A 23,180-nucleotide genomic window follows, 5' to 3' on the forward strand; every position below is an offset into this window, starting at 1 on the left:
TCAAAACACGAGAAAATTCTCAAGACAGTTTTCTTGTTACCACCACAGAGTTTTGTGCTTAGAACTTCAAGTTTCTTAGTTTGGGCCACAAAACTGAATTACAAAAAAGGAGGCAAAGAGGGAAGATAAGTACTTTATCCACTCCTCATTTTCTAATTGTTTACCAAAAACGAGGGCCAAGCGTAAGCACCTGCTGCTGCAGCACCTCAAATATTGGAAATAGGCTTCAGTAGCCAGCAATAATATTAGGGTACAGAGTAGCAAGTTTTGAAACTCAAAATTTATTATTAACTACATCAGCATTGATACTTAACAGCCTGCAATTGTGAAAGTGGGACAAGACCAACAGGCTGTCCAATAAGCAGGAGCTGGGCAGATGAATCACAGTCTCAGAGTTACAGTCCTATCTTCAAAGCTGTTAGCAGGCTGAAAAATTTATGAACAGGCTTCTTCAGAATGAGTTGCAACGTATCTGTCCCTCAGAAACAGACATTCCCCCTTGTGATTTCACTTTGCAAGTAATAAAATCCAGACTGCATTGCAAACAAAGAACTGCAGTTCCCCCCCACCACCACCACCACTTGCTCTTGCCCTGAGCACTTTGGCTACAGAGGCTGCTAGTTTTTTGATGCTATTTTAATCTCCCCTATGCTTCCAACACATGTTGAATCTCACAGAAACTTTCTTGTGATTTGCTATTTCAAAGTATGCTTTCTCAGCTAGACCTGGTCCATACTTAAGTCACCTTCTGTTGAAGGTTCACATAACCGATCGGTTTGGCTCTACATCTGCAGAACTACTTAATGCTCAATACAAGCCAAAACGAGATAGCCTGAGCACTTTCAACATAGTAAATTGCTGACTCAGTCCAAACGACTCCATTTCAGAATTAGTCACACATATAAGGCTGTAAGGTAGAAACTGAAATTTGTGCCACTATGAACTCTTCTTATCTCAACCGACCTCAGTATGCTTGTTTCTAAATAAGGACTTCACATGAGATCTATTGGCAATGACCAGCTTTGCAGAAATAGGATGCTTTTCTCCAAAATTCACGTTCTTTCCAAAGACAAACAGTGGAATGGGATGGTACCATAAGAACATGGTGAAATCTTAAGACCATAGAAGAGACTATGGCTACAAGTACCCAGAATTTCATTTTTAAAAATGGAGGGAACAATTTCCAGGTAATCCAAGGGATAACTGCCTCTTCCTATTATAAACTTCTGCCCACCCTTCCTTCCAAAGCACTTTCAAGTTTCCACTTTCCAGGAGGGACAAACAACATTAGACATAGCACAGACCTGGCTCTGAGCTAATTAAAAAGGAATTCCCATACAATGTGCTAGATATTAAACACCAGAACAAAACTAAAAGCAGTCAAGTACTACTCTGATTATAGCTATGTTTAGACTGTTTATATTTTTTGCACTTGTTTCATTTACATACATTTCTTTGGACTTTTATTTTTCCCCTCGTTCTGCACAATCATTAATACTATCATTAAAAAAACCACAAACATTTCTTTAACTCGGCAGTCTGTATAGCAATGGTGTTTGCTGGGGGCCCTATTTCACTTAAACCCTGAACATCAAGAGTCCAGTTTGACGTGAAAAATCCAAAAGGTATTTAGAAGGCCAAACTGTAAGCATACAAACTCCTGTATTTTAAAATACATTAGACAGAAAAGGATAAAGATAATTGCCAAATCTAGTAAAAAATATATTCCATTCTATCCATATCATTTTTCCCCTCAAGGCTTGTGGGAAAGCAAACAGATTTTTGACAAGTGCATTTGCTTTTAAAATAATTTAAAAAAAAAAAATCACTTTGCAAGATGAAAATTTACTATAACTAAAGCCATTTGAGCCGTATATTTTCATAGATGTTTGCATCAGACTAACATACCAGTACCAAAGCTAGTTCTCCATCATCTGAACACTGAGATTAATAGCTGCAAAGTCTGCTGCTTCTGCAAAAATAAAGGCTACTATTCCACAAAAGATTTTCTACTTGAAAGCTTCAATTCCTATTCCTCCAGAGAAACTTATGTCCTGATGAAGCAAGCCATTTCTGAGGATATTAAACTTTACTAGCTTAAACAGTTGCAACACAAACAAGGGAACTGAATTATATTGTACAGCTTTCTATCTTGCATTTCCCATCTTGGGAGTTAAACTTGCACATGCTGTACAAAAAGTAATTATACATTTATACATAAATCCAACACGCATTGTAATTTGAACAAACTGCTTCATACAGCATCATATGGATGCTAACATGGACTACTGGCAGGCTAGAACATGGATCAAGTCCTTAGAGTTTAAAAAAAGTAAGTCTGATCTAGAAAATGTCATTTATTTTAAAGCTTTATTACCTGAAAACAATTTACTTGGAAATACTTCCTCAGCGTAAATACAACCCACCTGTCTCAACACTGCTTTTAGGTCCCTGCTTCACAACTCTGAAGTACGAAAGCTTGGATGCAATGGATGCAACAAAGCAAGCACTTTTCTCTGAAGCATCTGTACCGTGTTGGCTGAAGCTTCTTAAAAAATTAAGGTCAAGACAGACACTTAGCTTGAAGACTTGCGGCCCAGGTGGTTAAGGTACACACCAGTTGGGCAACTGAAAACACGATCTTATGACAGGAATCAAACTTAAGTGGTGCTACCTAATGTATTAGTCACATGTGTCCTGGTAAAGGATTCAAAAGTAGATGACCACTATGTAAATATAGAGCATTACCAACACATTTCTTCCAAAGACAGCTTGCAAAACTACAGACCATTACAGATCCAAACTCCAGAAAGTTACACACTTAAGCTATAGAGGTGACCTCTCAATCTGCTTGATTGACTGTGCGGTCCAAAAAGTGCAGTAACTGAGTTCAGTAAGCAGCTTCCTAACACTGGGTGAGTGAATTTTAACCATTATTTTAGGCACTGTCACCGAGTCTTACACTGAACATTCAAATACTGAATTGTTGTGGTAGGATTTTTGCCAGCAATGCCTAGAGGGGCTGCAAAAGTAAGCAAGATGTCTCTTCATGTCACTTCACCCAAAGAACTTCTCAAAATGACTTCTCTTTTGCAACTTCATTTCACTGATACTATAATGCTTGGATTTTTAGTTACTCAGCATGAGAGCACACTCCTAGTGCTTTTAGAATAGAGTTACTGTAAAGAGCTAACAGCAATGTAAGTTCACTTCTTAGGAGAAGGTAAGAGGAAACAGCAAGATAGGAGACTACACAATACACATCATCACCTTGACCCTCAGGATCAAAGAAAACCACACTTGACATCCACAACCTATAAGGCACAATAACCTAACATTGCCCCACATCAGTAACAACTATGGAAAGTAGCTACAGTGCCACTCAAGTCTACTGGTAAGCCTTCCTCTGTCCTCAAGTTTCCTCTGCACCACTCCTTTCAGGGAAAGTGGCATACTTGTCATGGAATAACCAGTTGGGTCCCTACAGTTAGCTTATGCAATATCACTAGTGTTAGTCAGACATTGAATTAGAAGCCAAGATACAAGACATATGAAACCAAGACTCCTCATCCAATCGAACTTTTTTTCATAGACGCTCAGCAGGAATCAGGTAGGAACACTGAAGAAAACAAAAATCATGGCAAGTATTTCAATAGGAACAGGGGGGAAAAAAGTGCTATTATTTGGAGTCTCTAAGTTATACCATCAGCAGTCATAGTCCTATTAAGATACTCCGGGGTAATGTGGGCATGTGGCTAGATACGAATAGCCTCTGCGCTTCCACCATTCAGGAAGAACTAAAAACCAAACAACGCAATAGCCACAAATGCTTACAAAATAGTGAAACTAAACTGATAAAAAGGCAAATTAATTCAGCTCGGTCTCCCCAATAAGACAGTCAGCTCTTCTTATCTTTGATGAATGTGTCCCAAGATGTGATAAAGTGCATAGCACCACGACCTTTGATCTCTGCCTGACAGAAGTCATCATTCAAGGCTCAAGATATTTTGTTGTCCTACCATGTCTAACAGACTGTTCAAAACCCACAAAAGACAGCTAGGCTAACAGCTATACTTGCTATTTCCAAGAGCACACACTGATGACTCCCAGACCCTCAAACTGTAAACCTGACACTAAACTAGAAAATGGCCATTCAGATGAGGTTCCAGATGAAAGACTTCCTAGTGCTTTGACACCAAAGCAAGAGATGACACACCAACATACAGCTGAAAAAACACCAACATTTATCCAAATATGATCTATCCCAGAAAACTTATTTTAATAGAAAGTCAGAGAACAGGGAGAACTGAAGTCCATCATGATTCTGAAGCAAGGAAGTTGCAGACTTTTAAAAATATATATCCATAAATGTCATCAATATTTCAATGAAAAGTATGCTCTCGGTTCCCGTCATCTAGACCAACTGCGTGGATTCAAACACAACAGAAGTTTTCACTGAAGGACATGTGCAATTCAAAGGCCAGAAAATCCTCATTAAAGGACTCCAGAACAGCTTCGGCCTCCCTAACTCCCACTGGACCCCTCAAACCTCTAGAGCTGCGAAGCACCTCTTTCATACTTGCTGCAAGGGCTTCTATCACACAGGCGCTGCAGTAGTGAATCCTACAAGCCAGAAGAAAACCATTTCTGAAACACAAAGTACCTGGAAGCAAAAGTGAGATCTATCAAAGCAACTCAACCAGACAATGTTTTGGGGTTTTGTTTTGGGTTTTTTTGGTGGGCTTTTTCTTTGAGGGGGGGGGGTGGGTGTTTTTTTTGTTGTTGCTGGGTTTGGGTGGTGGGTTTTTTTGTTAAGGTTTTTTGTTTTGTTTTGTTTTGAGGCCTGCAGAGACTAGGAGCAAGCAGTGTGGTCAATTGCATTTATTGTTCCATTGTCTAAAGTGTTAACCATAGACATTAAAAACATCTTAAGTACCCCTTTGAACTAAAAAGCTTTATAGAGCAATGGGCACAAGTCCTCTCAAGGTTTAAGAAGCAGGTGGTTCAACTAAAACATGGCTAATGTCCCTGCTTGTTTGGGTTCTTTTTAGCATAAGTCTGTAGTTATTGCAAATTTTTGTTTTATTTCTAATTCAGTTTCAGTTCTATACACCGCAGTCTTCACTAGTCAAGACCTACAATCTTGTTTTATGTTAAGTTTTCTGCAGAGAAGCTATTTTAAGTTAATGACCATGCCCATTCTCCCATTAAAGTGTTTTTTCAGTCATGTACTTAGCACTCAAGTTTTTTTATGGCACTTTGTTTCACATTATGCTCAGCAGCCCATGCAACACATTGCATTTTACAAGCAAATAGCCAATGGCCATTGGCAGACTTCCACCCCGCCTTTCTCAATATTATTGGAGTAAATCAAGGCTTATTTGCACATGGATGGCAGCAAAAGCCCTCTGCAACCTGCAAAGTCAAGTTAACCCCCTTAATTATCAGTGTCAAGTAGATTTATTATGAATCTCATTACACTTGGTTCATTGTTAGCTAGGATCACATCAGGTATCTCAGCTTTTTTGCTAGAAATCCATATTGAAACACAGACTGAGGATTATCAACTGGCCAAAAGACCACTGGGTAATAGTCTGGATAAATGTTCTTACCTAATAAAACTACAGAAGGAAAGGACACAATTAGAAGATTTCAGAGCAAACCTTTTAGCTACTTTAGGAACAGCATCAGTAAAACCCAGCATCAGTGGCTGAAACATTATCATCAGCAGCATAAGAGGACTTCTGTAATACTCTAGAAAAAGAATTATAACTTCACCTGAAAAAGGAATTTGCATTTAAGTGGTTCAACTTCATTCCTTCTTCTTTCAGTGAGTCTTAGACTGTTTTTAACAGTTTCATAGTACAGCTTTATTTCAAGTTAGAGTAATGCTTACGGCCCTCTAAACTAACAATTTGGTCACCAACTTGTGATCCCAGTGACTCCTGATAAACTCACAGCTGTTGGACTGAGTATTTATACATGAAACAACTGACGTATTTCCATCTGGTCTTCATGACAAGAGGATGACTATATAGAATGGCAAATCACTACTGCTTCCAAACAAAACTCAGAGAAGAGGAAAGGGAAACTGCTGAGTTGGACTGCCCTTGACCCATGACAAACAGACAACTCAGCTGTCACTTATGTTTCGGTCATTTGAGAAGCAGCAGAAAGTATATCTGAAATGAGACACCCTATTCAGCTGAAGCTCAATCTAGTTCACTGATTTTTTTTTTCCCTTCCTGGAAAGAGATCTGGCTTGAGAAGGGGACGGGAAAAGGCAAGAGTATAAGGCAAATTCCCAAGAGAACCATAAGCACATTTCCATGGATAAGATTGATTTACCAGCTGGAAAATCTAAGTCTGGAAGAAGGCAGCTCCAGGAGTCAAAATTTAGATGCAGGTTTTAACCGTGCTCGTTATTCTTGCTACACAGGGTAGCTGAACACAGACACAGATAGAAAACCTGCTTCATTCCAGAGTGTGGGGGGAGGGGAAAAAAAAAAAAAAAAATCCTTGTTTTGCCAGATGGCTTATACAGGGACCACAGGAGGATTCAGGAAGGCCAAAGTTAGAAAATAAAGCAAAAAAGCAACATTGGCAATGACTGATACAGTGTTTTGTTGAGGGGGAGGAATGAGAATACTTCCTGAACAGGTAAGAAGCAAGAACAATTACCATTCCCACACAGGAACAAGAAAAACAAAAGATACCATTTCCCTGCATATTATTGCCAGAGAAGATAAGGACAAAAGTCAAAGGGAAAGTGGAAAATAGTTTTCTACATCGTCAACCAACTCATTCTTTCCATTCTAAATTCCAACTCCAACTTCCTCAGATTTCACACTCCTCTTAAGTGACAAAATACACTTAAATGTCGCTATGCTTACAGCCTGCTGCTTTTTAACTGCACTCATCCACACTAACCTAGTTAACATAAATATCAGGTAATGATTCAACTGATAGGCATCAGTGATTTTAGATAGAGTAGTCGCGTTCCTTCAAATTCTACAAGTTTACCCAAACCGTGTGGTTTGTTGCAAAAAGTTATCAAGATCAGAAGTTGAGCAACATATACTCTCGGATGTGATACAACAGTAAAATCACACAACACAAGCATATTTAAGAAATTCAATATTATCTTATAAGCTGCCACATTAGAAGCCACAACTGTTTTCTGACAGAGGTCAAACCACTGAAGAAATGTAGTGAAGCAAACCTTCAGTTAAACGATTCAGAACACCAACCAGCAATTTGCAATAATAGTAAATAACAGAGGCTACCACAAAAAGAATTTGGGGAATTATTTTGCTGATGTTGAAAGTACAGCTAGCTACTTTAGCACAGCTGATCCTGGCATACTTCCTTTGGTTAACCCAACCTAATCTAAAGCTACTTAAGCTTTCTTCACAAAACTGAACCATTTCTTTGCTTCACCATTTGAGATAATTACTGTTTGCACTAGTGTTAGTTTTCAGACATGAAAAAAAGGGCTACCAGAGTTCTTGCAGATTCTTCTGAATCAGTTTATCAGCAACCTCAAATTCAAAACCCTATCACTTACATGGTTTAGAATCTAAGGATGCTTTCTCCCAGATGCCAAGGAATAATGGGATTTTATAGTGTGGATTTATCAAGCAGAAACCACTTATAGCATAGGTACATTAGGAGTTTTCCCAACATCTCTACATTTGGGGTAGCAATTCTCTGCAAAGTTTCTCTCTCCCTTTTTCAACTCAACCCTTTAGAGCTCTTCATCTATATATCTTAGAAAACAGATCCAGAAAGCCTTCTGGAACAGCTAGTCATCTACCACTAACTAGGCCACAGATGCTGGTTTGGGGTAGAACATAGAATCACTTAGGTTGGAAAAGACCTTTAAGATAACCAGGTCCAACCGTTAACCTAACACTGTCTCTCCAGTTCAAAAAAAAAGAAAAAAACTCTTTCAAACAGCTGAATTATGGTCACAAACTTTTACCTTCGAGACAAAATGTGTAGGTTCACAATCTATTACAAAATACTAAAAACCCCACAACAAATAGCAACAAAACATTGATCATTACTAGCTGCTGCCCTTATACAGCTCAAAGTCTGAACACATGCATAAAATTACTTTACATGTTCATGTAAGTTACACAAATATTTAATCCACAAGTCTGTAAAAAACTGAGAAACTGAGGTATGTCAACAGTACATAGTTTATTCAATAAGATATTACTAAACAAGAATACAAAGGGAGGTATTTTGGCAAAAAGCGATGAAGAAATCCACAAACTTCAGCACAAATATTATATTAATGATACTTTCATGAACTAGCCATTCATAGCAATGGGAAATTTTCAGAATCAATTCATTGTTTAAACTTGCCTGGTCCTCAAACTTTAAAATTCATGTCATGTACATCTTAAGAAACAATTTTTTTTGCTATTCCTCATCTTTGTCTTGTAAATGCCTTTTCAACTCTCAAAGTAATTACAGATTTAAGAGTCTCCAACACCAATAAAGCAAACTTCAATTCTGCTTAGTTTTCTGGGATTCGCCCAAATTTAAGAAGTAAGATTTCATACTGGATGGGAGGAAGAAAAACATTTTTTTTAACCTTAGTCCAAAGATACAGACAAGACAACTGGCTATTTTTCCTACTTGAAGTAAGTGGTATTATACACACTTAGTCATGTTCAGCTGCACTGATATGCTGTAATTTGTGCCATCTTACTGTTGTGGCACTTCTTTCTTTTACCCTCTCCATACATACACAGTTCCACGACAAGCCCTATATCCCATTTGATACATCTATGCAAACACCTTGGAAACTCCCTAGGGACACCAACTGTAAGAAAAATCACCAGTCTGTCAAAAAAAGCAGAAAAGGAAGTGAACAGTATATATTAAGCTATATTAGTCTAACCTGACTGTAGCAAGTCTTGCTTTATAGGCATAATATCTGAATAAATTGAGAAACTCATTTAGACAAAATTGTTTCCATTACTAACACCCAGATAGAAGGGACAAATTACAAACTACAGGACCATTCTTAAATAGCTGCATTACAATCTAAAGCAACTGGAAATATTTGTTCTCCTACACAGACAAAAAAAAAATTGAGTCTCTAAACAACAGGATGTTAACTACTTATTTGTTACGTACATGAAACTTACCTCAAGAACAAATGCAACTCAAACCAGAATTCCCTGGGATCTTTTAACTTTCTGCAAACACAAGATGACTACTACTTGAGAGGCCAAAACTCGTTGTTCTTCCTCCTCAGATTTCTCACAGGGGGTTTTTTTGTTTTGTTTTTGGTTTTTTGTTGTTGTTGTTGTTGTCACAACCACTGAAAAGCACTGAACATTCAAGCAAGTAGTCTACAAAAACCAAAGGGAGCCCATAGAAAACAGATGCACATTTTCCTAGAGGAAACTTGAGAGTTAACAACAGGGTTTTTTTATGACAGATCTTCAGGTATAGGCCATGCACAATCTATTAATGTACTACAGCATTCAAGTCTTTAGCAGCAACCCAAAGCCTCTTCACTTTTTTTTTTTGTTCCTGAGCGCAAATACTGAACCTCTGAGATACGTTCAGGCTTGTATAATGAGATCAGCAAAAGAAATCATACCATCACCTGAACTGGCTCACAGTTGCCATCAAGAGGCAAACAAATTCAAATTCAAGTGTCCTGTGTAATTTTTTTTTTTTCTCCCACAGGTACAGCCAACCTGAAATGCATTCTGCTTTTGAGCCACTTGTCTGCAGAAAAAAGCTCAAGATGCATGCAAAGGAAGTAGAGAAAAACCACAGAAAAAACATTCTAGAACTAAACTTAAAGTCTTATTTTTGTATCAGACATTACTGCAGTTTCTCCATTTTTAGCACACTGTTCCTGGCAAACCTAATAACCCACTAAGCCCCAAATCACGATAAGTGTAAACAAAAACCATGCCCCCAAAGGTTGTTCTACATACTGTCAATCTCTACTTGTCTACATCCAGAGAGGGCAATAAAAAAAAAAAATTTCAACCACTTTTCAGACAGTATTTCTTATTATAGGATACTTGTCTGAATAGACTGCTTCTCAAGGACTCTCCAATTCAAGTTTAGTCTCACGTATCATATTTTTTCTTTAGGGAAGACTCAAAGGCTCCGAGTCCAAACCAGCTATAGCAAAACAGAGCACATTAAGTTAGCATCTTGCATTTTTATATAGATACACAACTTACATTTCCCAAATGAAAGCATACCATAAACAGCTGAATAAAGAAAAGAGACAAACCATAAATAGTTTTATGTTGAAAAATATCTGTGGGAATAAAAGCCTCACTCAAAAGAAGCAGATTTGAAAACAGACATGGTAACATTTTGCAACATTTAAGCAAAACCTGCTAACAGTTCAGAAACTGTCATTAACAGATGCATATTACATAAGTGCACACAGATTTGCAGATCCTTAAGATAATCAGCCTGGATTGCTGAAGCTTTTAATAGCAATATTTGTGGGTTATTGTTTGCATGTCATTAGTCTTTGCCAGGATAGAAGCAGTCAAAATACATTCAGATTGGGGTCATAAACTTGCCAGCAACAGTCAAAGCAGAAACAAGTCACAGGGTGACTCCAAGAGAGGAAAACGTCCAACAAAAACTGGGTAACACCATCACTTGGATAGTCTTAAACTATCATGAGACTATACTAACTGGCCAAAACCAGATAAAATGCACATAATTGATGGTATCAGCTTTGTACTATCTTCCATTTAGCTGAGCATTCCTACGTAGTTGTTTCAGATTTACCCCAACTACAAAGAGATCAGTATTCCTATTGTTTTCAAATTCTTCTAAATGGTGGTAATAAACTCTCAATCACTTAAATGAGTTTTTCCATTTGTAGCTTTTTGCTTTCTGTTGCTAGCCCGAAATCTCCTATCAGAACCCGCTATCTTCAGCTACTGATGCAATGAAATTAGGAATGGCTGAAACCATCCAGTTGAAAAAGATGATCCAGAACAGCTAGAGAGAAACAACAAAGCTTCTCCCTCATATAAGGGGTCTAATAAAGCTTATTTTCCACACCATCTGCTGTTCTAAAGCATAAAAACAGCTGTTCAGTGGATAGCTATCGAAAGTTCCTATCAATGACTGCTTATTAACACAAGCAATAGGATCTGAACCATTCTGAACTACAGCTCAAAATATAGCATCCATATCACAAGTTATCAGACTTGCCAAAGCTTCCCCTTTGTTTTAATCTTACTGGTCATGTGCTAAAAGGAGTCCTGCTAACCACTCACAGAATTAGAAGACTTGAAAAGCACCACAGTGATCTTGCCCTGGGAACAGATACTGCAGAGAATTGCTGCCCAGACTACTGCCAACAGATGAATTGGATGATTTCAGAATCATATTCTTGGGCACACTGAGTACAAAACGAAACTGCATCCCCTACATTAAAACACACAGCCCTGGGCAAAGCAATAGTTCCAGCGTCATTGACTCATCACTTAAAAGCTCACAGATACTTTAGTTACAAGATAGATGGCCATCAAGTATAAACATACTTTTTGCAGGATTTCCAAACTAAGAATGCAGGTAGCAATCCCAAAGATTCTGCTTATACCTAAAATGATACATCCAAGCTAGGTAAATTTGCCTCCCGGAGTGATTTAGAATGAGTTATCCTTGTAAAAACTGCTTAACGTAGATATTAATACTTAAATAGCTTCTGGAAGACAAAAAAAAAAAAAAAAAAAAAAACCACAACACAATTCTATTTTTTAGCAGGCTGCAGTTTCCTTTGCTGAAAAATAAACTAAGAGCATGTTAAGTTGCTTTCGAGCCATGCAAAGTAACATACAGTGCTGCTAAGAATTACCCAAGCAAACCTGGAAGTGCTTTAGAATAATCTGGGTATGTGCAATGCGCCTGTCATCACCAGGTGAAAAGTTCAGAATATGTTTGAGAACCAAATCTGAATTCTGGTCACTGTATTCCATCCCATTTATTTTACTCTGGCTTATTAGAAAAAAGACGACTTGGCAACATCTGTGATGATCTTGTTGCAAGGATCTCCTTTTGGGTTAAGAGGATAGCATCACATAGCATAAAACATCATTAACACAAAGTTTATCCTTTGCTGAATAGAGTTAAGGAGTATTCTGCAGTCTGTGCCCATAAGACAAGAAGTGAGCAAGCTCCCTCTCTCAAGGATGACCTCAAGTGAGCCACAGATTCAATCCTATTCACCTCTTCATTTCCCCTGGCTCTCCAAAGGGGAATAATGAGGGCAACCAAAACCACACATTGAGAAGTGCTGGTATGACAATTTGTAAATACGGTGAGGAAGTTGGAAGTAAGGTAGAAAGAAAAATATCTGTAGTATCTTGACCAGACACTCAAACACTGTTTAATTTTCACTACATACCCTGAATCATTCTCAAAATCAGCTAGAAGAAAGTCCTGGCAACTCTAAGCAGCTTCCACAAAAATACTTAGGAAGCCAGTATAAAAAGTTGGCTCTCATTGGTTAGGACAAGAATTTTAACACCATATTTGAAAAGATTTTCAGATGCTTCATGTTAGATAAAAGCCTTCAACTACACTGAGAAATCAATTTTCAAGCAGCACTACAAATCCAGCTATTTAGAATAGGAACTGTTTCAAGTACACCGTAAGAGTGTTTTTCCAGACACGGTGTACACAGGGCATGATCAAGGTAAAACCATGGAATCATTATCTAAAGTTTTAAGAGTCGAAAACAGTAACTTTCTACCATCTGCTATTAAAAAAAAACCATACATGCTCTGCCAAGAGAAAGGCTTATGCCCAGCTGCGGAAGCACTGCAAACTTGCATGATATTTATTCTTTTTTCTTATAGCCCAAATGTTACAGCCGTTATGTCTGCATTTCCATTTTTCATAAGTTAATAGTTCTGAAGACTAAGACAAGCTTGAAACTGTGAACTTAAAGACTGAAACAGAAAAATACTCAACTTTTATTTCAACTCAAGCATGATTTGGAAGAACCAATTAGTGATCTCAAAAAAAAAAACAACATTGCTAATCTTCAGAGGAAGCGAGAGTTTCTGAAGAGATGCATGACAGGAAGCATCAAGGCTGCCACTGCTTAGCACAAATTTTGTCACATGCAGTATGGAGAACCTCGGTGACAGTCGGAGCTGTGTTGTTTAACAAGCTGCTGGTATGAAACAAAAACAACGACAAAATAAGAAGGACATGTGGCCCAGAGGGATGTTGCTAACCAAAAGGTACTGAATCTACACTGCACCATACACTGCATCCATGGAGACTACCACAGATCTATTATTGCTTGTTTTATTTATTACTCTGCTAGACAGCTCTCAAAGGACTCTATACAGGATGTCTCCAGGGAGTTTTATCAGGTGAGGGTTGTTTTTTTTTCCCCCCCTTTCAGAGAAAGATTATAGTCCTAATACTGTTCCTTAGCCCTCAAAAGTTTAGTTATAAAGCTAAGCATTTTTATTTAAAACCACAACAGCCCAAAACAAATCTCATTTAAGAGATTTAACTCTGCAGCTCTCAAACCCACCCAAACTGACAAATAAGAACCTGTTTATTTCCACAAGAAATGCTGCATTTTCAGAATGCACTTATCGAATTATATTTATTGCCTCACAACCAGCCAGTTACAAATTGAACCACAGCCATCTCCAAAAGCGATATCCCTTTGAGGTAAGATTATTTTCCTAAGTAGAGGTCTCCTAACAGCTGCAGCTCCAGAATGTATTTTAAAGCTCCCTTCTCTCTTTCAGGGTCACCTTTGTAAAGTCTGAGGGAGCCTGACCACTGTTTATACTTCTGCAGGTAATTAGCCTGGCTCCCTTCCCATGTCATTTATCAAGTTGTCAACTGTATCAATTACAGCACAAACACTCAGGAATATGGCTGGATATTGTTCATTAGCCAAAGAAGAAATTTGCACATCAGAGATCTGAAGCCAGTAAGTACCAGTAACTTGTTCTACCCCATGACATGGAACACCAATAGAAAATTTAACTTTACTGCATAAAATTTCAAGCTCCCTACACATGTGCATTTGAAGACACTTGGAAATCCAGTGTAACCTGAAAATGTTATAAACCAATTAGCCGTTTCTGGTTTCACAGCTTTTTGCTTTCAGTATTTTGGAATTTGTAGAGCTGAGAACAGAGAAATTGCTAATAAGGACAGAATGATGTTCACAGAGATTGTCACATACCTTTATTAATCTACATTTGTGAAAATTATGCATCTGAGCCAGAAGCAGTCATGAACAGGAGGCACACTGCCGCTGCTACAGTGGCTGTAGCCACCTATAGTTGTGCTCATAGACTAGCAGAGTTACTTTAAACACTGATGTGAAGTATAGGCTAGGCATGGGAGTCACCATACTGGATTAGACTCAAGCTTGATCTGTCTTAGCAGAAGTTTAATAAAATATAATTTAAAACATTCAGAATTAAACCACAGTTAGAGCTTTCAAAGAACATATATTTGTTTCAGGATGTTGACTATTCCTCCAGAACTAGCAGAATGTAATGATTTTTCAACAGCACTTAGCAGACAGATGAATTCCAGCTCCATACTCCTCAGCTTCCTCTCTGCACAAAGGTTTTGATCTGTTTTTCCATTTTGTTTTAATGTAGCTATACAATTGTGCATCAGAGCTACCATCTTCGCAGTCAAGCCTCCTAGTGAGCAATATGCAACCAGCTTTAAAAAAAAAAAAAAAGACTACAGGATGCCACAGTTATGTGTTACAAGACCTTTTTTGGTTGTCAGACTTGAATGTGCAGCTTCTGAAACATTCCCAGCTCAGCCAGTTCAGAAAGCAAAGAGATTTTTAAGAATTATACTTTGACTTCAGTAAGCTGATGTTTATCATGATGAGCCTGCAGTGGAGTCTATACTCCAGAGTATAGAAACTACACTCCATTGTTGTCGGAGGACCTAAAAAATTAGTATTAAATAAAGCTTTAAGTCTAAGAGATAAAGATAGTTACAGTTAAATCTGAAGTGTCACTAAAAGTGAAGATATACATCATATCCAAGCAACTTCCTGTATTGTGAGTTCTAAGTTAACTTCTGTATATTGTTACACTCATAAAAATTCTGACATATGGAAATATTATTTAGCACCTCACTACTTCCTGTGATAAAGTGACGATCAGTTGCATTATCATTATTACCAGTGCACTACAGAATCTTATGATTCACATTTGGTTATGGCATTATGTTTGTTCTCAACTGTTTTTTTCATTGCTACTGCCTATGTAAAGAAAAATCCATTTCTAAGTTGGAGTATTTGTACATTACACTTCATCTATAGTTAACAGTCTGCAACAGAATTGCATATGTATAACCTACACTATTACTCAGAAGATTTATAACTAAAGGCAACCAAATTCACATTCAGCTTCCCCTCAAAGTAGTAATGAGTACAACATACTCTTTTTGCACCACTTTCACCTATCGAACTCATTTCTTACACCCAGAAGCTCTAGCTCACTTAGAGACAGCCCTCAACCTCCTTTTCCCCTTCAGCAGTTCACGTTAAGCACAATTAACCTAACTCTGCACTGAAGCCAGGGTAAGAATGGCCAAGTTAAATGACAGTCTTGATTTAAAACCAACTCAAACTGAAACAGGGACTGAGGATGACACTTTACCCCTAAGATTTGGCTTTTACAGTCAACTATGTGACTCCTGCTACCTTTGGTATAAGATTATTACTTCGCACAGATAGACTTAATGAAACAGGAAGAGGCATCACATTTTAGCCACAACATTACCTGAACCATACAGAGCTGACAAAAGACTTACTGCTCAGAAACGTAATTTAAAAAGACTAACCAGTAACACGATTGTACAGGAAGAGTTACTTTAAATTAAAATAGAAAACGGTGGCAGTAACCACTTTTGTCAACTTCTACTTATTTAAAGATCATTAAAGCAGTAACCCTAACTACTACTACACTCAATTTATGAGATGTCCTAATGACAACAGTAGGAGGCACACTTGACTCAGAATTACTAGAGTTGAGATGAATATATACAATGGGAATAAAAGGGTTTGAAGGCTAATGCTACACAACATTTCCTTGCAGTAACTGAAGCTGAGCACTGGCCCTAAGCAGTTACTGCTGAGCTCTTCACAGCTCTACTACACTCACGGCAGGGCAGATATTGCACATTTAAATACCTGCATCCAGTATTCAAACTAGATTCAGTTACAATTTGCTTCATAAAGACAGGCCACAAAGTAAATTAGGATAGTCTACCAGTCACACTTTTGTTAGAATTTTGTTGCGCATCTATAAGCAACCTTGAAATACTCAATTCCTTCAAATCAAATCTTCCCATCTTCCACAGATCAAGAAAAACTAGAGTCTTGGCCAGGACCTCCCTTGCTGGAGATACTAACACCACCATTAGGTCACCCATAAAATTTCAGCTCTTTCTTCTTCTATTTCCTCCACAGTTCAGTACATCAAGCATAAGGGGCACTACAAGGCAGTTCGAGAGCCTTCTTAAGGATATGGAGCAATACACTCCAGAAGAGCAGCAGCAACTTGGAAACCCAAGCTGCATTTGATAAACAGCACCCAAACTCCCTTCAAAAGGAACCACATTGATATTCTCAGATTTTACACTTCATCGCTACAGAGCACATACATAAAAATTAGGTAGAGTTGCATTATTCAGCATTAAAAAGTCATTCGGCCAGAGACCATCACGAAGCCTTCTGTGTTGTCCTTGATCCACAAGATTCCTACTACAGAATTTGCTCCAATACTTAAATACTGTAGTTTAACTGAGTTGAAAGCAGCTGGCATCTTGCTTTCTTACAAGCAGCAGAAGTTTTAAAGAAACTGAGGCATTTGAGGTATGCTAGAAGAGCCTTAAAAGAACATATGCCCAAAGACTCTGCAAAAGTACAAACTGTTCTCTGTTTTACATCTTGCAATCAAGAATTGTGATACACCTTTATCAACTTTGGACGAGCCATGAGAGGAACAACTTAGTCTGCATAATCATGCTACACAGCCTCATTCCAGCAGCACTACAGTAGAACTGTTGAGAAGACTCTAGAGAGGTGGGACATCTAGGATGCCTACACTTGCCAGCATGAATACAGAGAAGAAAAGCTCTTCTATTGCTAAGGAACATTATTTCAATACAATTAAAAGGAATCATCAGTTAGTTATGGTTGATGTAATACAGCATAGAAGAATTCACATTCACATTTCCCTAATAAAATAATCATGCTTCGAAGGTTCACCACGGCATTCTGGAAAACCAATGACACCTAAATTTCAGGCCATCTAGGTGAACTCAGATTGTATTTTGATACAAATCATGCATAACGAATATCACTAACCTGTCAACAATTATGGTTTCCTAGAGAAAGAAGAGGATGTACCCATCATACCAACAAATGCCAAGTTCCTCCTTTTATTTCTAAATGCAAACAATAAAACAGCACTTAATCTTAAAATATTCTACTGGCTGTAGAGTCTAGCTCCTTCAGCAAATACTTTTAACAGCTATAAAATTTATATTGCTGTTTCAAACTTGTCATTTTGTACACGGTCTCCTTACGAGAGAAAAAGTACAGCCTTCAGAATAATTTAACCCACAAGGCACTCCTGTAACATAGATAACCTCCAAGCAAAACATCAAATATTTTCATTCATGCTTTTTGCAATCTGTCAATTTAAATACTACTCATGAAATTCTTCAATCAATTGAAAGCTCAGCAACATGGCTTTTATAAATGAGCTTCTTTATTAAATTACTTCAAAGAAGGTGCTCCTTTAGACAGCTTGTCCACATGGTACTGATGATGATTAAGACACTTCTACAGAGGCAATATTAGCAAAGTGACTGATGCCAAGCTGACTTTAGTTTCTGATCAGTAAGTGAAGTGTGAAGACTAAAATAGATTGCAGGGGTTAAAGTCAAGAAACTCCAAAATGGCGAAGATCAAAATTTCAAATAGAAATCATATAATTCTGGTGGATTATTAATCTCCTCTCTGTTCAAACTGCACATGAACAGTTTAAGCAGAGCCCAACACTGGACAATTTCACTTTTTTACTTAAAATTAATGCTCAAAAGAAGACCACAGTAAGTATGTAGCTAGCATGGAGAAGCAAGGCATGCTTAAGGGTATCAAAGAAAACGGGAAGCTTGCTTCCACAGTCAGTAAGCATAGAATAATGGCAATAACATAATCAACTAAGATACCAGTAGAACGCCTGAGCAACCATCCAAAAGCAAATATGAATACAAATTGAGAAATCTTGTAATAAATTCTCTCAGTTTGACTGGAATAGATGTAAAATTGCTTTTGAGGGGAAGAAAGTTTTGGTGCAGTAACTGCAATTGGTCATTTGAGAGCAGCTAACTGCTTAAAAACCCCTCAAAGACCTCTGGGATTTTGACCCAATGCTCTTTCATCTGTCCTAAATTGGATGGGAACGCACACAACAAAAAAGCCATACTACATGAACGCCTCTATGGACTGCACCAAAACCCAACACTAAAAAGCAAGCACTATCATTTTAATTTAATGCTGAGGCTTTGAAAACAAACTAGTGCACCAGGTATTTCGTTCCTGGTACTCCAAGCTCTTCCCACTTCTTTTAAAGTTGTTGCACAGCAACCTGCACCTTGGTTATACAAGCTCTGACTCGTGCGGAACTAAGGGTGTTCTTGCCATCGTTAAACTGGGCTTCTACAGAACTCTGGCTCTGCTCACACCGGAAACTTCGTAGAAGAGTAGTGTCTTAGCCCAGTTTAATCCACGAGTCATTTGGAAAGGTTAAACTTCGGGGGGGGGGGGGGGGGGGATTAAAGCTTCAGAAGGGAGACAATTACTTTCTTCCTTTCCTTGTGCCTGCATGAAGTGTGAACCCTAGAACTCAGAATGAAAAAAACAGCTTTGCAAAACTAAACAATGTGATGCACTACATGACTTCGTGTATATTCTAGAGCTACCTCCTACAAGAATCCACTACCACAAAAATATGAAATGTCTATGAAATTAACATTTTAGTATTTTTTCTTAAGTAATACACCTTAACAAATTTTGAAAAATTAAGGCTAGCTCAAGTTGACATTCACTTACACATTTTCCCTCAGCCTCCTGAAGCTGTGTACAATTATTTTTACAATCCTTCAAGCTACCTTTTGGAGGCGTAAAATGGAAGACGCTATAAGAAACAGAACTGTAGTACATTTTCTGATAGTAAAGCTAAAAAATTCTTCAGAGAGCAGAGTATTTAAAAGAATTAAAAGGCAAACTGACTCCAAGGTAAGGCTGCACCCTTCTTCCAAAGGAGTGGCTCAGGTAAGGTCTGCAGTCTCCTGTCTGAATAAAGCAGACCTCGAGTTGACAGATTCTACCTCCTTCAAGCACGCAGCCTAGCACCTGGGAGAGTGACAGTACTTTGGCAATTCACAATTTTTATTTATTTTACCTGCAGCTCGCACCAGGCGACTTCCACAGTGGTATCCGTATCCAGTCCTTTATACACAGTTTTGAAAGAGCCTCTTCCAATCTCGATGTCAAACTTCAGGAAGCGGCCATCCGGGGAGATGCCCACTGCCTTGGTCTCAAGCTCTTCGATGTCTTCCTGCTGTGTTCTCCGCTCCTCAAATTCCCGGCTGGCAGCTGACACACTGCCAGCGGCACTGGTGGGGGGTAGCGCGGTTGCCTCATCCTCCTCCTCCTTGGGCAGCAGCGGGGCGGCATCCTTTGTGGCAGGGGGCTCCTGAGCAGGCTGTCCTTCGAGGGGAAGCGGGGCAGGCGGCGGTGGCTGCTGCAGCAGCGAGGGAGCCTGGGTGGCGCTGACAGCGATGCAAGAGGTCCGGCTGGCACACTCGGGAGGAGAGACCAACGGAGCTGCGCTGCCTCCCGAGACAGGGGCCGAGGGCGCTGCGGGCTGCAAACTGGGTAGCTCCAAGGCCGTAGCGTTGGAGTCGCAGATCACGCTACGGCGGAAGAAGCGGTGCTCGGTGGCTGCCGCCCCTCGGCTGTCCTTGTCCATGGTGTGGCGGCGGCGCCGGTACTCCTCACTACGGCCTCCGCTCCCCGCTCCGCTGCCTGCTCCACCAGCCCCGGAGGCTCCGTGGTCGGCGGCGGCTCCCAGCTTCTCCCCGATGGAGCTGTCCGAGCTGGAACCGTTCTTGGGCGGCGGCGGCGGGGGAGCCAGGAAGCGAGGGGCCGGGGTGCCGCTGTCTGCGGCGCCCCCCGACATCATGCCCCGGGGGAGCGCTGCTGGGGCGAGGCGGCGGCGGGGGAGAAGCGAGGGAAGGGGCCGGTCACTGAGCGGGGAGCGCGCCTGTCCGCGGCTGCCGTTGCAGCTGCAACAGAGGAGGGTCCCAAGGGCTCCTTACGGCGGAGCTGGGAGGCGGCTGCTGGGGAGGCTGGGCCGGCGGGGTGGGTCCCCGGTCAGTGTCTGCATCCATCCTGCAGCGGGGAGCCGAGCAGCGGGGCCGACATGGAGCACCAGGAGCGCAGACGGGGCGCGGGGATGGGGGCGGCGAGGGGAAGGGAAAGCCCCAAGCAGCGCGCCCGGGCGCGGAGGGAGGCGCCCCGAGGCAGGCCCCCGACCGGGGAGAAGCCGGTGCCTCGCCCGGCTGCTCTGAGGCGAGGGGAGCGCGCTGCAATTATTCCCCGGCGATGAAGGGAAAGCGGGGCAGGCCCGGCGCCCCCCGGAGCGAGGGCCTGCGGGGAGGGGAGGGGAAGGGGCCGGGAGGCGAGGCAGGGAGAGGGGGGCAGGCCCCGCACGCCGGCCGCGGAGGAAGCTGCCGCGCTCGGTCACCCGCACCGGGCGGGGGAGGCCTGGGCAGGCCCAGAGCCCTCACCCCGGCGAGGGGGCAGGGAACGGGGGGCCGGGGGGCTCAGCCCCGCCTCGCAGGGGCGCCCATGGCGGCCGCGGCCTCCACCTCCCGGCAGGCAGCCACCGCCCGCGCGCGGCCGAGCCGCGCTCCCTCCAACAGCGGCCGCCGCCGCCTCGCACGGAGCCGGAAACCCTCCTCTGCCCCCCGCCCGCGGCTCGCAGCCTCTCCTCACCGGGGGCCGCCCGCCGCCACCGCCGCCTCCGCCACAGGTGAGCCGAGTCCGGGTGGCGCCCCGCGCCGCGGCGGGGAGGAGGGAGCGGGAGCTGCCGCGGGGAGGTCTCCGCGCTAAATGGCGACGGGAGCCCCAAACCGACACACAGGAGGGGGGGGAGGGACCGCGCCGCCCGCCACGCCCCCTTCCGCGCCCGCCCTGCGCACGCGCGCCCGCCCGCGCCGGGGGAGCGGCTCGCCCCCTCCCCCCTCCGCAGCCTCGGAGAGGTGGCAGCTCCCGCCGTGCACCGCGCCGCGCGCGGAGCCGCGCGGGAGTTGTAGTTTCCGCCGGCGGGCGGGCGCCTCGCCGGGCCGGCGGCCGCCCCCCGGGAAGGCCGGGGGCTCCCAGCCTGCCCGGGGCCGCGGCACCGACGCGGTGCGGGGGAGCGGGGCCGACCCCCAGCTCCTGCTCTTTCCCAACCGGGGCGGCGGCGGGGCGCGCAGCCGCCCCCTCCTCCGCCCGCCCGGCCCTCGGGGCGGCCGGGGCGGGAGCCGCCGGCCGGGGCGGGCTGGGCCGGGCCGCCGGAGGTTGGAAAGGCGCTAAGTCTGCTCCCGTTGCTTGTTTCTTCAAGTCCTGTGTTACACCTGTTTAATATGTTAAATATTTAACTTCGTGTTTTCAAACGGCCTTCAAAATTGGGGGCAACGATAAGTCCGTGTACATGAGTACTGCACGCACACGCGAGGGTTTGGGTTTTTCCCTCAATTTAGGTCACCTGAAGAGACATTAATTGGCCAGGCAACCTAAAATGCAAGTAACTGCCATGTAAGTGAGTGCTCTCTGTTATTTAAAACAAACGGGATTTGCAGCCTTTGCCCTGAAAATGAGCATTATCCTACGGCCATTTCAGTCGCGGCTGCGGCTGCTGCAGTTGAACCGAGGTGGTGCAGCAGCCAGAGCGCATGCGAACACTGACACAAATCGGGAACTTTCAGGTTAACAAAGCATTGGCACACACGAGTCATCTAGTTTATTTATATCATGTTCCTCTTTTGTATTAGTAAACCAAAACCAAGCACTTTCCTTCTTACAAGAGCAGTCTTTTGAAGTCAACGGGAATGTACTGAAGGAGGAGCGAATGATTTGGTACCATGCCTTTCAGGCAACGACAAATCAAAAATTATGTTAAGAAAGAAAAAAATCAGGAAATTTCCCTATGTAAATAATATGTTCCCAGCAAACACACTGGTATTTCAAATACTTTTTTAAAAGTTACTTTTAAACCAGCAGTTTAGAGGAAGTTGTGTGCTGCTGATGTGAGGCCTTAACTCCTTCTGCACAACGAAACACAAATGGCCCTTTCAGACCTCCACAGCCCCCAGCCACAAATTACCAACCTGAGCAATTCTCACGTACTTGTATTCCTCACATATAAAATTTAAAACCGCACGGTAATCGGAATACTGTTGTTTTCTGTACATCTTTCTGTACTACTTCTCTTTGTAACAACAAACAAAATAATGATAGTCTTCACAAAGAGGGCAAAATGTACTTCATTGTACAACTCTTCAGTAAAGGCTTCGGCATGGCTTAAGCCTTCTAGAGCTTGCCTTCACTGAAAAAGTTAATTTAGTTAGTATATTCGTTAATAGGCCACTTGAACTGCATTGGCACAAAAGGAGACGCTCTCCAAAACAATGCTGAGCTGAACAGAGTAATTTGATTAGCAGCAAAGAGTGACTGGATCAAAACTGATTAATTCATAATTCAGTCTGCCACATCCCTGCTGCACCACCAGGACCAATGGCACCAGCAACTGACCATCAACATCTCCTCTAATACCAAGCAGGGTTCAGCTTCACTCAACACTTGGCTACATGTATTTGAGCATCTCTCTAGACACCAGAATGAAGATTCATTTGTAGTATCAGCAGGCGTACCCATGCTAGCTTTATACTCTTAAGAGTAGTAGGATATAGTAGCGGAGCTCCAGGAAGGGCTGGCAGCCAAGGCCCCAGTACCTACCCTGGTCTGTGCCACTCCATCTTCACCACTGTTGTGGCCTTCTGGAGCTACATTAAAGCAGAGATCTCCTTTCCTC

At 41.8% G+C, this 23,180-nt stretch overlaps 1 protein-coding gene across 7 annotated transcripts in view; it reads right to left on the reverse strand.

Annotated features, from left to right (window-relative positions):
• The window catches only part of WNK1 (WNK lysine deficient protein kinase 1), a 108,699-nt gene extending 87,493 nt beyond the window's left edge, over positions 1 to 21,206 (reverse strand). For 6 of the 7 annotated variants that reach the window (XM_082309014.1, XM_082309013.1, XM_082309011.1 and 3 more), the window contains exon 1: positions 19,503 to 21,206. In XM_082309014.1, coding sequence (XP_082165140.1) covers positions 19,503 to 20,285 — 783 coding nt within the window. In that variant the 5' untranslated portion in view covers positions 20,286 to 21,206. The remainder of the gene's footprint in view (positions 1 to 19,502) is intronic. The other variant, XM_082309015.1, reaches the window with a different exon arrangement.
• Between the last annotated feature and the right edge of the window lie 1,974 nt (positions 21,207 to 23,180).

The sequence above is a fragment of the Platalea leucorodia genome, assembly GCF_965183815.1.
Source record: "Platalea leucorodia genome assembly, chromosome: 4".
Lineage (NCBI taxonomy): Eukaryota > Metazoa > Chordata > Aves > Pelecaniformes > Threskiornithidae > Platalea > Platalea leucorodia.